At 56.1% G+C, this 14099-nt stretch overlaps 3 protein-coding genes across 3 annotated transcripts; all 3 read left to right on the top strand.

Annotated features, from left to right (window-relative positions):
• Window positions 1-187: 187 nt before the first annotated feature.
• Window positions 188-1784, top strand: QBC33DRAFT_542325 (uncharacterized protein). The gene is made up of 2 exons (XM_060428255.1): window positions 188-616; window positions 705-1784. Exons 1-2 carry the CDS (start codon window positions 381-383, stop codon window positions 1405-1407), a joined length of 939 nt encoding a protein of 312 aa, XP_060282466.1. The 5' UTR covers window positions 188-380; the 3' UTR covers window positions 1408-1784.
• Window positions 1785-3340: 1556 nt separating this feature from the next.
• Window positions 3341-9159, top strand: QBC33DRAFT_453655 (PLU-1-like protein-domain-containing protein; the record flags this gene model as incomplete). The annotated part of the gene is made up of 5 exons (XM_060424697.1): window positions 3341-3772; window positions 3907-3955; window positions 4034-4849; window positions 5036-5127; window positions 5191-9159. The coding sequence occupies 5 exons, from the start codon at window positions 3341-3343 to the stop codon at window positions 9157-9159; spliced, it is 5358 nt and encodes a 1785-aa protein (XP_060282467.1).
• A 2515-nt stretch (window positions 9160-11674) lies between these two features.
• Window positions 11675-13937, top strand: QBC33DRAFT_542332 (uncharacterized protein). Its single transcript, XM_060428256.1, has 5 exons — window positions 11675-12407; window positions 12498-12773; window positions 12846-13062; window positions 13119-13771; window positions 13843-13937. Exons 1-5 carry the CDS (start codon window positions 12009-12011, stop codon window positions 13924-13926), a joined length of 1629 nt encoding a protein of 542 aa, XP_060282468.1. The 5' UTR covers window positions 11675-12008; the 3' UTR covers window positions 13927-13937.
• The last annotated feature ends 162 nt before the right edge of the window (window positions 13938-14099 follow it).

A 14099-nucleotide genomic window follows, 5' to 3' on the forward strand; every position in this document is an offset into this window, starting at 1 on the left:
GTAAACATAGATCCAGGATGTAAACATAGCTCATACAATTGGCCTCAACCCCTTATGTGCGCTTGAAAACCAAGCAGCACCAAGCATTTTGTGTTGGCATGGGGGTCCTTCCCCCAATTGGTTCGTGCGCCTCCACCCCACCTTGGTAGGTTGCCTGCCCGACGTAATACTTCGTAAACAAAGTCCTCAACCACAACTCTTATCATCTACAGTATCCTCTAGGAATCCAGGAATCATACCCACCGATGAATGCCCTGAGAAACCAACGGATATTGAGCAGATGACCGACATACAGATGCCATTGTCGGCAACTGTCCACATTCACACCTGCCTGCAACCTCCTGGCTGAGAACCCCACATCTCGAATCTCGCAACCCAGCATGGCCATTCTCACTAAACCTATCCCTCCTCTGTATACCGTCTACGTCCTCCGATCTACCGTAACACATGCCTCCCTATATATAGGCTCAACCCCAAATCCGCCCAGGAGGTTAAAACAGCACAATGGCGACGCTCGCGGCGGGGCTGCTCGGACATCGCGAAGCAGTCTCCGTCCGTGGGAGATGCTAGCGCTCGTGTCTGGCTTCCCGAGCCAGATCGCGGCTCTGAAATTCGAGTAAGTGCCCACGCAGCTCAGGGAGCCTGGGCTGGGGGAGGAAAAGGGGCCACGGGGCGGCACATATATCTGACCGCTGAGCAAACAGATGGGCCCTCGCAAACCCGCATCTGTCGCTGCACATACCGGCGTCGTCCCGGCTGACAGTGTCGACGCAGACGAAGCGCAACGGGCAGCCCCGCAGACCGCGGCCCAGCCTCGCGTCGGTCGTGTCGAACATCCACCTCCTCGTCCGGGTGCCGAGCTTCGCGCGCTGGCCGCTCAAGCTGCACTTCTTCTCGCGCGACGCCCACGCCGCGTGGGTGAAGTGGTGCGCCACGGCCAACGAGCCGATGCCACGCGGCTTCCCCGTCGTCACGGACTTTGGGCCCGCGGAGCAGAGCAGCGTAGAGGATGGATCGGAGGCGGGGCCGGCGAGCCCTTGGGGGATCCACGCCCTGCCACTGGACTACGAGCCTATCAAGGACTACGTTGCAAAGGGGAAGGATGTGTTCGATTTCGAGCGCGAGGGGAGCTGCGTTGTGTGCAGTGACCCGATGTCTCCCAGCGAGGGCATCTACGCCTTATGCACCAACAGTGGTTGTGAGGGAGTCGGGCATCTGTCGTGCTGGAGCCGGCATATGCTCCCTGTCAGCGAACAGGAGGGGAGCATAATACCGGTCGAGGGAGAGTGCCCAAAGTGCCAAGGGCATGTCCGTTGGGGAGACATGATGAAGGAGCTGACGATAAGGCTCAGGGGCACGAAGGAGAGGGACAAACTCTTGGGGAAGAAGCGCAGAGCGAAGTCATGAGCGCCGCTCAGAACGGCGTTATCGGGGATGAGCATGGCGTTATAGTCTGGCGTTGGGATAACCAGATCACTCAAAGAGGAATAGCATTTTCGGATAAGATATACCCCATGGGATAAAAAGCACGGTATCGTTTCAGGAACCAGCGGGATTTCCAGACATTGCCTAAAGAAGGGATGCTTGTATAAAGATACGAGCCTAGCCTACCGAACACCCCGATATCAACAATTTGGACTTGCTATGGTACACACATTGCCGTAGGTATCATGGATGGAAATTGGAAGACTCAGGTTCAGCATCCCAATAAGTATTTGTGTACCTATTTTGACCAAGCAGGGTCTGTGCGTAAGCAGGTGGGGCTTTGAATCAATTTATCACTGCACGTGCGTGTCAAGCTGAGTTAGGCTGTGTGGGTTGGTTTCTCGAAGCACCTCACCTCCCTTTTCGAACGTCAGTCGCTTGTGATTGGAGAAATAAGCGACATCATTGGACTGGCCCCCTGCAACGCCTGGGACAATATCAGATCAGATCCCCATCTTCTGCATGCAGTATAGAGGGGGAGGGAGTGTGTGCCAAGAGCTTACTCTATACATGTATGTACCGCCGCTTCAAGCATCGAATCAGCTGCCTGGCAGCGCAGGGCTCATTGGGCGTTTTCTATTTAAAAGTTTTTTTTCCCTTTTTATTTACTGTTAAACACTACCGGCACACTGCACGAGCCCTTGCATACCTACGAGGTACATACCTATCCAGCTCTCCTCTCGTTTGTCCCTCGGCTGGTTCTATTGTGCAGTAGACGACGAATTTACTGATTCAATTCAGGCCTGGGGTACTGCAAATATGATGTAACTGCCTCTGTCTCAGTTTCCAAATCCGGCTGTAGTAATCGTACTACTAGTGGGCTTTAAATGTAGAAGAGTGATGAGGTTTTGTGGGTTGGTAGTGTCATGAACCATCGGATGCCGCCGACTGCCCTTTAAAGGCAAGTTCTTGGTTACTTTCAGCCCCACTCCCCCCAAAGCTGGGTCGGTCTTCCTTGCATCGTGGACATGGAGGCAAGGTCAGGTAGGTAGTTGGTTAATAAGTCTCGTAGGATTAAGAATTAAGCAGGTAGAGTATAACTCACTGGAGCTGGCCCGGGGTGTTCTAGGAGCTACGGTACCTCGAGGTACCTTGCCTACCTTGGTACTAATGCGTAATACACTCTTCTGCCCCGTACCTTGGCTGTCGTATTCTCTGTGCCATATCTCCCAGATCCTGCCTGGAGCTTTTGCCGTCTGTGTAGAATGAGTCCCCGACCCACTTTGTGAATCCCACTCATTTTTCTGGAGCCGCCCAGTGGGTTGTCTGCTCCTGCCGCCTCGCCCGCCTCGGGATGTTCAGCACCTCAGTTCTCCCTTTGCGAAGAGAGAACCTCCACAGTCTTCCCTCTTTTTTCTGCCACCATCTACCTACCTTGTTTTCCTACCCCTTCACATCTGCGCGGTTGTTTGAAGCACAAGTTAGAGAAATAATTACTTCCGGAGCCCAAATCCCATGATTATTGCAGTAATACCTGCATCTGCATTTGGTAGTAAAAGCCAGGGTGTTGTACTGTCTGGGCCGGAACGGCGTCCCTTTTATACTTTTACCACTCCCGCCTGGGCTTCCCCATCTGCCTCTTTTTCTCCCCCGTCATCCCACCCTCAGAAAACCCCCATCGCCCAAAATTCCCCGAGGATCCAACTGTTTGCATTTAACCCTCCAGCCCCTGGACTTTCACGATCTCAATCCTCATAATGCGCCGGCATTTCCGGTGACGGCCCTTAGACATATCTCTCCCCGCGAATCGCATCCCACACATCTCGAACGACTCCCGCGCCTCTTCAACTCTCCACAACGATAGCCGAAACCCCACTCACAATCTCGATTGCCGTACTGCTCCAATCCCAACGAGATGGTGTCGGCCCCCGCGGTAGGCGGAATCGCCGCTGCCGGAGGAGGAGCTGGCAGTGCGAACGCCAGCTCACGAGCCTCTCCGGCCGTCGCCTCCTCTGCCAATCAAGCCGGCAAACCCAAGACTGCCCAGGTCAATTCCAACGGCTACCACCCGACAAACCCCCAGAACCCCCTCAGCTCCATGACGAGCCCGCCTCTCGATCTGTCCTCGGTTGAGAGACGAGGCCAGCCCACAGCGTGCAGAGAGCCGGTGGTGAAGAAGGATAGGCTGCATGGGCTGCAAGAAGCGCCTACATACCAACCGACAGAAGAAGAGTGGAAGAATCCCATGGAATACATTCGCAAGATTTCGCCCGAAGCAAGCCAATATGGTCTCTGCAAGATCATTCCGCCTGACTCGTGGAATCCTGATTTCGCGATAAACACAGAGGTGAGTCGGTTCTCTTCGCCACACCTTCTCATTGCAGAGCCATAAGCACTCGGTCGACCCGGGCGTTTGCCTCGTTCAATCGGGTGGGCTACTTCAGGCGAGAACTTGCTTGCTAATCCGCTGTGTCGGTACAGAAATTCCATTTCCGAACACGAAAACAAGAATTGAATTCTGTTGAAGGCAGTAAGCCCCCCCCTCCCCGTCCTCGAACTACAACTCCTCCCCCAGCCCTGTTGATGATTGTTGACCCTGGCTGTCTAGGCACCCGTGCAAACCTTACATATCTCGATGCCCTCGCGAGGTTCCACAAGCAGCAAGGCACGAACCTCACGAGATGGCCCTATGTTGACAAGAAGCCGCTTGACCTGTACCGCCTGAAGAAAGCTGTCGAAGCCAGGGGCGGTTTCGAGAAGGTCTGCAAGCTCAAGAAATGGGCCGAGATCGGGAGAGACTTGGGCTACAGCGGGAAGATCATGTCTTCCTTGTCAACCTCACTGAAGAACTCATACCAGAAGTGGCTCTGCCCCTACGAGGAATACCTGCGAGTCGCCAAACCCAGCGTACATCAGCAGCTAGAGTTGGAATATGGAGGCCCCTTCACTCCCAGCCCTGCGCCGAGCCCCATGAAGCGATCTAGCGTCAATACGCCGTCCAGCCTGCGCGCTGATTCGCCCGCAAGACATGCCACAGACGCCCTACAAGCAGGTATAAACGGCCATGTCAAAGACCTTGAACAGGACACGCCAGTAGCAGATACACCGCCCCCCCCTCCCCAGGCTTCTTCGGGGTTCACAGCTATCAACTCTGGAGGCTTCACTGCGGTTAACTCTGGGTTTACGAGCGTGAATCGCCCACTTGCCGCTGCTGAGGTCAAGGGTGGCACTCCTCCAAAACAGATCGGCACACCCTTAACCTCTGCAAAAAATACGCCCGAGTATCGACCCTCGGGATTGGGACCGGCCACCTCTCTGAAGCGACAGCTCAGCTGCGACAGCCTCGACTCTGCCAAAAAAGAGAACTGCGTCGAGAAGGACGAGACCGAGGGCGGCAGTCGCAGGAGTAAGCGATTAAAGAAAGGTTAGTCATATTTCTTCACACCTTGCGATTGATAGCACCAGGGAAACTGCAATTTGGCACTCGAAATTCCGCTCCTGGGATGGACCCATACGCCTGCACCGTTCAGGCAGCATCCCAGCCTGGCGTTTCTGCAGGCCGCCACTGCTTATTGGTTACAAGACACTCGCTAATGCAATTGACTTGCAGATGCCATCCCGATTGTGGCTGGTTCGCATATGTCGGTCTTCCGACCATCAGCTCCAAGGGTTCCCCGAGACGAATCGGTAGTACCCGGAGAGGTGAGTGATTTTGATGCCGTTGCTGGTAGTGGTCCAAATCCAAATGCTAACGTGCTACAAAAGAAATGTGAGGAGTGTGGCAAGGGCAAGGAGCGCGGTGGTTTGTTCCTTGTCTGCGAATCATGTGATTACGCCTATCATGGCTCCTGTTTGGATGCGCCATTGAGATCCAGACCCGAATCGGGATGGAATTGCGCGCGATGCCTTGTCGGCGATGGCCAGTTTGGCTTCCAGGAGGGCGGGCTATACTCCCTCAAGCAATTCCAGCAAAAGGCTGCCGACTTCAAACAGGCATACTTTGAGAACAAGATGCCCGTCGACTCTGTTCTGAACTGCCACCGACCCGTCACCGAGGATGACGTTGAGAATGAGTTCTGGAGGCTGGTCGCCGACTTGGAAGAGACCGTCGAGGTGGAATATGGTGCAGACATCCACTGCACAACCCATGGCTCAGGCTTCCCAACCGTGGAAAGGAACCCCGATAACCCGTATTCGACGGACCCCTGGAACCTCAACCTGCTTCCACTGCACCCTGACAGCCTGTTCAGACACATCAAGTCCGACATATCCGGCATGACGGTCCCGTGGGTCTACGTTGGCATGATGTTCTCCACCTTCTGCTGGCATAATGAAGACCACTATTCATACTCGGCTAACTATCAGCATTTCGGTGCCACGAAGACGTGGTACGGTATTCCTGGCGAAGACGCCGAGAAGTTCGAGAACGCCATGCGCGACGCGGTCCCGGAACTCTTCGAGACGCAACCAGACCTCCTGTTCCAGCTCGTCACACTGCTGACCCCGGAACAGCTGAAGAAGGCTGGCGTGCGGGTCTATGCACTGGACCAGCGGGCGGGCCAGTTCGTCATCACCTACCCTCAAGCCTACCATGCAGGCTTCAATCATGGGTTCAACTTCAACGAGGCCGTCAACTTTGCCCCCTCCGACTGGGAGCCCTTTGGTCTCTCCGGGGTAGAGAGACTCCAGCTTTTCCGACGCCAACCGTGCTTTGCACATGACGAGCTTCTTTGGACGGCTGTTGAAGGGGTTCTCTCGGGTAGCCTGTCCATCCAGACCGCAAAGTGGCTGGCCCCTGCATTGGAACGCATCCACCGGCGTGAGCTTGCCCAGAGGGAGGCGTTCGTTGCCAAACACGTCGGCGAGACTCCACATCGATGCCAATTGACTGGCGGAGGTGGGGATGGACAGTGCCCCCTCGAATTCCGGCTCGAGGATGTTGATGTTCCTGAGGAGGAGTACGCGTGTGCCCACTGCAAGGGATTCGCATACCTGTCCAGGTTCAAGTGCATCAAGACTGGCAAGTTCTATTGTCTCCTCCATGCTGGAAACTACGCCTGCTGTGAGCTTAAGGAGTCAACTCGATACTTCGGATCAGACCACGTCCTCTACTATCGAAAGACAGAGGAGGACATGGAGTCGGCCTTCAAGAAGGTGGCCGATAAGGCGCACTTGCCGGAGGCTTGGGAGGAGAAGTACGAGAGGACACTTGACGAGGAGGCCACTCCGTCGTTGAAGACGCTGCGGAATCTCCTCAACGAAGGTGAGAAGATACCGTATGAGCTCCCTTCACTGCCACTTTTGCGGGATTTTGTCGAACGGTGCAACCATTGGGTTGAGGAGGCGACGAACTACACCATCCGCAAGCAACAGAATCGCCGCAAGAACGAGAAGGCTTGGCAGAGCGGCGTGCGCAAATCAATTGGTAACTCATGCCAGGAGCAGAAGGAAAGGGACATGCGCAACGTTTCCAACATCTATCGGCTCCTTGACGAGGCGGACCAGATCGGGTTTGATTGCTCCGAGATAGTCCAGCTACAGGAACGCGCCGAGGCCGTCAAGACCTTCCAGGAGAACGCCAAACAGGCGCTCGACCACCGCCAGGCCCAGACCATCGAGACCGTCGAGGAACTCTTGGAGGAGGGCCAGAGCTTCAACGTGGACATGCCCGAGGTCGAGAAGCTTTCGCGTATGCTGGACCAGCTCAAGTGGAACGAGAAAGCCGCCGCCAACCGCGGCATCTTCATGACGCTTGGCGAGGTCAGGGACCTGATTGAAGAGGGCAAGCGGCTCGACATACCCATCTACAACGACCACTTCTCCCACTACAATGACCAGCTGGCCCAGGGACAGCTGTGGGAGAAGAAGGCCCAAGAGTTGATCAACGCCGACGCTGTTCACTATCCCCAGCTGGCCGCACTCTCCCAGCAAGCCCAAGACCAGGCCCTGCCTGTCTCGCAGGCGACCCTGGCAGCCGTGGATCAGATCTTGCACAAGCAGCGTGAGGCCCATCGCCACATCGTGGATCTCAACGAGCGATCGCGAAATCCCGACTATCGGAAGAGACCGAAATACACCGAGGTCGCCGAGATCATGAAGAAGATAGAGGAACTTCAAGCTAAGCCGCCCGGCACGCTGGACCTGGAGAAGGAGCAGAAGCGTCACGAAGACTGGATGCGGAAGGGAAAGAAGCTCTTCGGCAAGACCAACGCGCCTCTCCACATCCTCAAGAGCCACATGGAGTATGTGTTGGATCGCAATGTGGACTGCTTCGACATCACCCACGATAAGCCACGGCTGCCGGCCGAACCGGCCTCGAGGGAGCCCAGTCCGGACGCCTCGGGCAAAGTCCATCGCTGGGAAGATCCACGCTTCCGAGAAGTATTCTGTATCTGCCGTCGGACGGAGGCTGGCATGATGATCGAATGCGAACTTTGTCACGAATGGTATCACGGCAAGTGCCTCAAGATCGCGCGCGGCAAGGTCAAGGAAGACGACAAATACACGTGTCCCATCTGTGACTGGCGAGTCAAAATCCCCCGCGACGCAGCCCGGCCCAAGCTGGAGGAGCTGCTGAACTGGCAGGACGAGATCCAGAACCTCCCTTTCCAGCCCGAGGAGGAAGAGCTGCTCAAGAAGATGATTGACAATGCGCAGGCATTCCGCTCGCACATAGCTGCCTACTGTAATCCAGTTCTGGCAACGGCGTCCGAAGCTGAGACGCAGCGGTTCTACCTGCGCAAGATCGAGGGGGCAGAGGTTCTGCTGGTGTACGAGACAAACTTCTTCCGCCAGGAGCTCCACAAGTGGAGTCCTGTTGCCCCGGTGCCGCCTCCGGTGCTCGAGTCTTCCAAGAGCACCCGCAAGCCGCGTCCGACGAAGCTGCAGAAGATGCTGGCCCAGTACGGCGTGGACGATCCGGACGACTTGCCCGAGAACGTCAAGGGGAAGGCGAACAGTCTGAAACGGAAGGCCATGAATGCCGAGGCTGCCGCGCAGGCCGCTTCTGCCGCCTCATCTGGCGGTGCTCACTCGGCGAGTCCCACCGGGTCTCACCCCTACGGAACGAGCGGCCATACTTTCTTCTCGCGGCATTCCTCCGCCCAACCGCAGACCCCAGGCTTGTCGATCGCCAGCAGCTCCCACGCCCACCCGTCCCACGGACAGGACGACTCGGCATCTTCTCGAGGCCAGAAAGGCCACGGCGGCTCCGGCTCGACATCCATGCTAAAGACGGATGCCATGGCTCTGGACTCTGGCTCGATCCATCCCTCCTTCTTCATGCAAGACGAAGCGGCCAACGCACGACAGTATCTCGTGGGAGACAGCAACTCGAGCGTCGGTCTGGAAGAGCGGCTCCTGCGCGGCTACCCCGGGGGCGAGGATGGACTGGACGTGAACTCCGGGCTCGTCAAGACCAAGGCGTTGGAAATTCTCTGTCGAACAGAGGAGGGTCGCGGAAGGGCAGAGGAAATCTTTGGTAGAGGTGTCTGGGGTGGCAATGGCGGCGGAGGCTCTCGTGACGACGACCCCATCGGCATCGGTGTAGGGACCGAGGGCGACGGTGACGTAGATCGCATGTTTGTCGATCTTGTCAACGAGGACGAGGACGATGACGACGATGACGAAGACGACCACAGCAGTACTAGCGGACGAAAGGGGGGAGATAACCCCACAGCGGACAGCCTGGAGAGCGAGCGCAATGGGATGGACGCATTGCTTGACGGGGAGTAGAGGAACATAAAATAATACCCCTTTGGGCTGGGGTTGTTTTTGGTCGAGAGACACGGAGTTTGTGTGGGCGGGTCGGACTTTCAATGACGGGGCCAAGAGCTCACTCATATTCTGTTCATCCGCATGGGAGCGGCACGAAACCTCTCGCGCTGGGGGGTGGAGCGAGGGATAAAAGAAGGGGTGTCAAGGTGCTCTCGAATCTGGTGATCAACTGGATCACCATTCCGCATCAAACTCCCAAGATGTACACTATTCTGTACTTAACGCATCTGACGTACCTAACGAACGGCTTGGCTCGGAAAGGGAACGCGCATTGTATTTAGAGGGTGGGAGTTTCAAGATGGAAGGGAGGAGGAGTACACAGGCTCCTGTAAAGCCCAGGGCTTTGCTTAAGTCTCCAGATTTTGATTTGATATATTTGGTGAGATTGTTATTACACGTATTTGGGATGTCGGACGAGTCCTTTCCTTCCAGCCACAGACAACCTGAACAATCACACCCTTGGGCAGTCTCAACCGCCCTTTCGGTACCTTTCCGGCAACTTCTATATACCATCTCCCACTTTAAGGTGCAAGGTTCACCAGAGATTCGCACGCCGAATGTTTTGCAAGGTATGTATGTTTGCTGTTGAACCAAGGTTGAGTTTGGGGCACAGACAGGACGACATGACAGAACTTGGAAAGATTGCCGGGCAGCCCCGCCGCAGCGGCGGCCGTCAGGGGGAAACTCGTTTGCCAAGCTGCCGGTTTGCGGTCTAGGCGTGGGAGGGTGGTTCGTTTATGGCGTAGCTCGCAACGACGACGCGCCGTGGGGATTTTGAACAATCGGGAACAAGAATGGTTCTTGACGAGATGGCTTCTATTCGTCTTGGGTCCGCAACATTGGCAATGCAAACAATGAAACGAAAGACTTACGGAAAAGAAAAAAAGGGGAGGGGGGGGGGGAGGGGGCGGTTGCTCTCATCATTGATCATTGCCCGGCCATCTATCTCTTTCGGCTGGGTTCGTTCCTTGCAGCTTTATTAGGAGAGTCTTTCCCCCGGCATGAGGGGCTTTCGAGCTGGAGCAGGGGAATCCCTGTTATCAGGAAGGTTCTGACAACTTGCCAGCATCATGCTGGTACTTGTAGTGGGTGGGAGAGAAACCTAAAAAAAAGCAAGAGATCCCATTGTACGGAGTACGATGGCCATCTCCTAGTAGCGTGACTCTCCGAGATGCGCGCAAGATACCTAGTCTTGCACTGTTCGGAGTTTAGTTGACATACCTTCGACGACATTCTGGCGAGTATCTGTGGCGTCGACGGACTGTTTTGACCAACCACTAGGTACCTGTACACAGCCCAACCCACGTACGATGGCAGCTGGAGATGCATACATGTTCCATAGGTAGGTAGTTACCCTTATATACGTCTGTGCCATAGTACGATGCGAAAAACATTCCGCACCCCCCATGACGCATGCATGCTGCACGCATGGCGCCGTCGAGAAACGGCCCAGAAATAGCCACTGCCCATCCACTTGCGCCCGTGGTAGCACGTAACCGCGACGGAGAGATATTGGTCCTGGTCTCGGTGGTGGAAGCGATTTGGGTCTAGTGTAGTCTCCCACGAGTGGAGGGGGATGGTTCGGCGGGCGGCGGCTCGCGTGATTCGGGGCGGGGCGAGAGAAGCGAGACATGGATGGGGTGGTCAACCAGGCGTCTGGGAAAGACTAAAAGACGCCTGGGAAGGGGGGGGGAGCGAGGATGATGGCGGATTGAAGAAGTCAAAGCACGATGGTGAACATGGAAGTGAATAGCCCGCAAGCTAAGGTCTTGTTAGCGCCCATGGTCCGGCTGATGGGCCCTCCTCGTCTGATGGCCCTTCGTCTTCTGGTTCGCTTCCGCCTTACTCAAGCTGGTTGGTCATGGTGGCGGCGTGCCGACATGGAAGGCTCAAGCAATCTGTCAAGACCCGACCCGTAACCTCCCTTCTCTCGGGCGCCCAAAAGCAAAAAAGATTCTTGACGGTAGCAATCAGGTCCACTCCCTCGGCTACTCGACACTAGTTCAGGAAGGATGTTCGGGTGCTCTCGCAAGTCGCAGTCGCAACAGCGTTCCATCGGGAGGATCCTCTCTCCTCTTGGGAACCAATTGTGCACTAGCCGGCTGTACCTTGCATATCCTATAGTAGCGTACCCATGTGCACGTACTTGAGCTCTCCTGGGAACCAACTGGGATCCTTTCCGCTGACGGGGGGACCCAGTTTCCCAGAAGCGTGGCCCTTGGAAAGCTGGATTTTTGGAGTTTTTGTTTCGCAGCGGGCCAGAAGGCCAGGAAACGTGCCGTAGTCCATCGATCTCCTCAGTAACCCAAGGATCAGTCCCAAGCAATAGCGGCCCGGCGAGGGCAGTGTAGTTACATATCGCTCAATGGCAGGGGCCACAAGTGGCACCCACCAAACCTATGCAAGGCCTTAATAACTTGCCCCCCTTTGAGGAGACAGGAGAAACAGGCGGCCCTGCATATGATTTGATTTGTCTAGGTCGGATTCTAGGTATATTATGAAGTAGATCCGGGGAACGGGAGAGTACCCGTTGGCCCTCCTTTATTATTTGTTTGTATGTACGTCTGTACCTACCTAGTACTTACTACCTGCCTAACTTTGTGGTATCGTCCGTTCATCCTCGATGCCATTGACTATCCTTTCTTTCCCCCTTCTCCATCCCAGTGCCTTGTTTGCTCTCTCTTGCCGTTCGTTCATTCGTTCATTAGCAGCTGTTAACAAACAGCCTTGGTTCGACTCGGCTCCTCTCAGCCGCTGGTTACCGCTGTCAACCGCGTCCGCTGCCAATTGGCACTACCTAAGCTGCAATGGGTCTGTTCTCTCGGAAAGATAAGGCCGCCAGGGCCACCAAACCGTCGTTATCAACATCACAGTCCAACGCATCCCTAAAATCGGGCACCTCCTCCCTCCAGTCCCCCGCGGCGACGACAACCCACCTCCAGATCCTAAACCGAACCTCGGGCGGCACCAGCGGCCCAGGCACACCGCTCACCCCTTTCTCCCCCGCCCACCACATGCCCAAGATGGACCTCCCCAAGCCCCCCGATCCGCAGCTGGACCCGGCCAGTTACCTCCGCAGCCTGCCAGCCGTGCGGGAACGATGCAAGATCGTGACCGACAAGGCCCTGCGGAACGATCTGAAACACTTTGATGTGGACATGGAGAAGTTCGGCGATGTGATCACCTTCGTCGCCAATATCATAAAGGTAGGGCGGTGGCAGGGCGTGATATCCAATCCCCCCCTGTGGCTATGGGAGGGAACATGGGACAGCGAAAATCCATACTGACCAAAGTAGAGAGATTACGATGCCCCGTTTGCCAGCATTCCCCCTCATGGCCGGCATCAACACTTCGCAGTCGGCGGTCGGGATCGTATCGCTCACCTCCTATCCACCTTCCCCGAGAACGTGGACAATACGGAGAAGTGCAAGCGTATGATCGATTTGTTTCTCGTCAGCGTCCTGCTTGACGCCGGGGCCGGTACGCACTGGAGCTATAAGAGCACGGAAAACGGCAGGATCTACAGACGCTCCGAGGGCATCGCTGTTGCGAGCTTGGAGATGTTCAAGACTGTAAGTGGCCTTGCATCAAGGCGGGCTCATACCGGCTCGGAGTGTGGCCTATATGCTGACCCATAAACCCAGGGCCTTTTCTCGGGAAATAAGAGCAACCGACTTCAGGTCGACAAGGAAGGTTTAAGCCAGCTTACCGTCGAGAAGCTCGCACAAGGGTTCCAGTCAAAACCGGGCAGCGAAATGGCCGGCCTGGACGGCCGCTGTCAGCTCCTCGTGCGATTGAGCAAGGCCTTGGATGAGAAGAAGGACCTCTTCGGCGAGGACGGCAGACCCGGAAACATGCTCGGTATGATTTCCTTGGAGCTATTCTCGAAAGACTGTTATAATGCTTACGGTTTCCAGACCACATTCTCTCTCATCCCTCAACACAAGCGTCAAGCATGTTGATAGTTCCGATTACCGTCCTCTGGAGCGTCCTCATGGATGGTCTCGGACCAATCTGGCCGGCTTCCCGGACGGCTATCAACGGCGTTTCCCTAGGGGACGCATGGCCGTGCAACTCCATGCCACAAGTGGCCCACTCCCAGTCGAGCCCTACCTTCGCCCCCTTCCCGAATACGTCCGGACAGTCAAACGGCGTTGCGCCGTGGGAGAGCATCCTGCCCTTCCACAAGCTCACCCAGTGGCTCACCTATTCGCTCATGCAGCCCATGCAGAGCATCATGAAGATCCACTTCGCAGGCCAGGAGCTGCTCACGGGCCTGCCCGAGTACCGCAACGGCGGCCTGTTCATCGACCTGGGCGTGCTGACGCTGAAGAAGGCGGATGAGGAGAGAGGCCTGCGGCACTACAACGAGTACTGCCAGCGGACGGGAGTCAGGGCCGTCGAGGTCGCGCCCATGTTCGAGCCGGGCGACGATGTCATCGTCGAGTGGAGGGGCGTCACCGTCGGCTTCTTGGACCGGCTCTGCTCCGAGCTGAACAGCGTGCTGCGGACTGAACTTGCCGGTAACGAGTTGAGCTTGGCACAGGTCCTTGAGGCCGGGAGCTGGAAGGTGAGATCCCCGCCTCCCCATTCCCCCTCGGTATTGTGGTGAGAGCTAGATGGCTAACGTACGTTTCTCAGAGTGGCCGGGAAATCGCCGAGGTCAGCCGACCGAATACCAAGGAACCGCCGATTCTGATCGACAGTGACGGGACCGTCTTCTGAGCTGGCGAGGGAGGGAGGGAGGGAGGGGTGAAGGTTCTGCGTCGAAAAGATGAGTGGTTTTGGTTTACGGCAAGTTATATTCATCCTGGGGCCTGTGGGTAGGGACCCCATTTTCTTCAAGAGGGCTGGATCGCCACCACCAGCGCCTGCTCAACTCACGATGCTACGAGGTA

The sequence above is a fragment of the Phialemonium atrogriseum genome, assembly GCF_030411735.1.
Source record: "Phialemonium atrogriseum strain 8032-3 unplaced genomic scaffold QBC33scaffold_16, whole genome shotgun sequence".
Taxonomy (NCBI): Eukaryota; Fungi; Ascomycota; class Sordariomycetes; order Cephalothecales; family Cephalothecaceae; genus Phialemonium; species Phialemonium atrogriseum.

Excerpts from the sequence above, each read along its gene's own strand:
- QBC33DRAFT_542325 (XM_060428255.1), top strand. The coding sequence starts at position 381 with ATGGCCATTCTCACTAAACCTATCCCTCCTCTGTATACCGTCTACGTC. Across the intron at positions 617-704 it reads ATCGCGGCTCTGAAATTCGA|ATGGGCCCTCGCAAACCCGC; the intron begins GTAAGTGCCCAC and ends CTGAGCAAACAG.
- QBC33DRAFT_542332 (XM_060428256.1), top strand. The coding sequence starts at position 12,009 with ATGGGTCTGTTCTCTCGGAAAGATAAGGCCGCCAGGGCCACCAAACCG. Across the intron at positions 12,408-12,497 it reads TCGTCGCCAATATCATAAAG|AGAGATTACGATGCCCCGTT; the intron begins GTAGGGCGGTGG and ends TGACCAAAGTAG. Across the intron at positions 13,772-13,842 it reads TTGAGGCCGGGAGCTGGAAG|AGTGGCCGGGAAATCGCCGA; the intron begins GTGAGATCCCCG and ends TACGTTTCTCAG.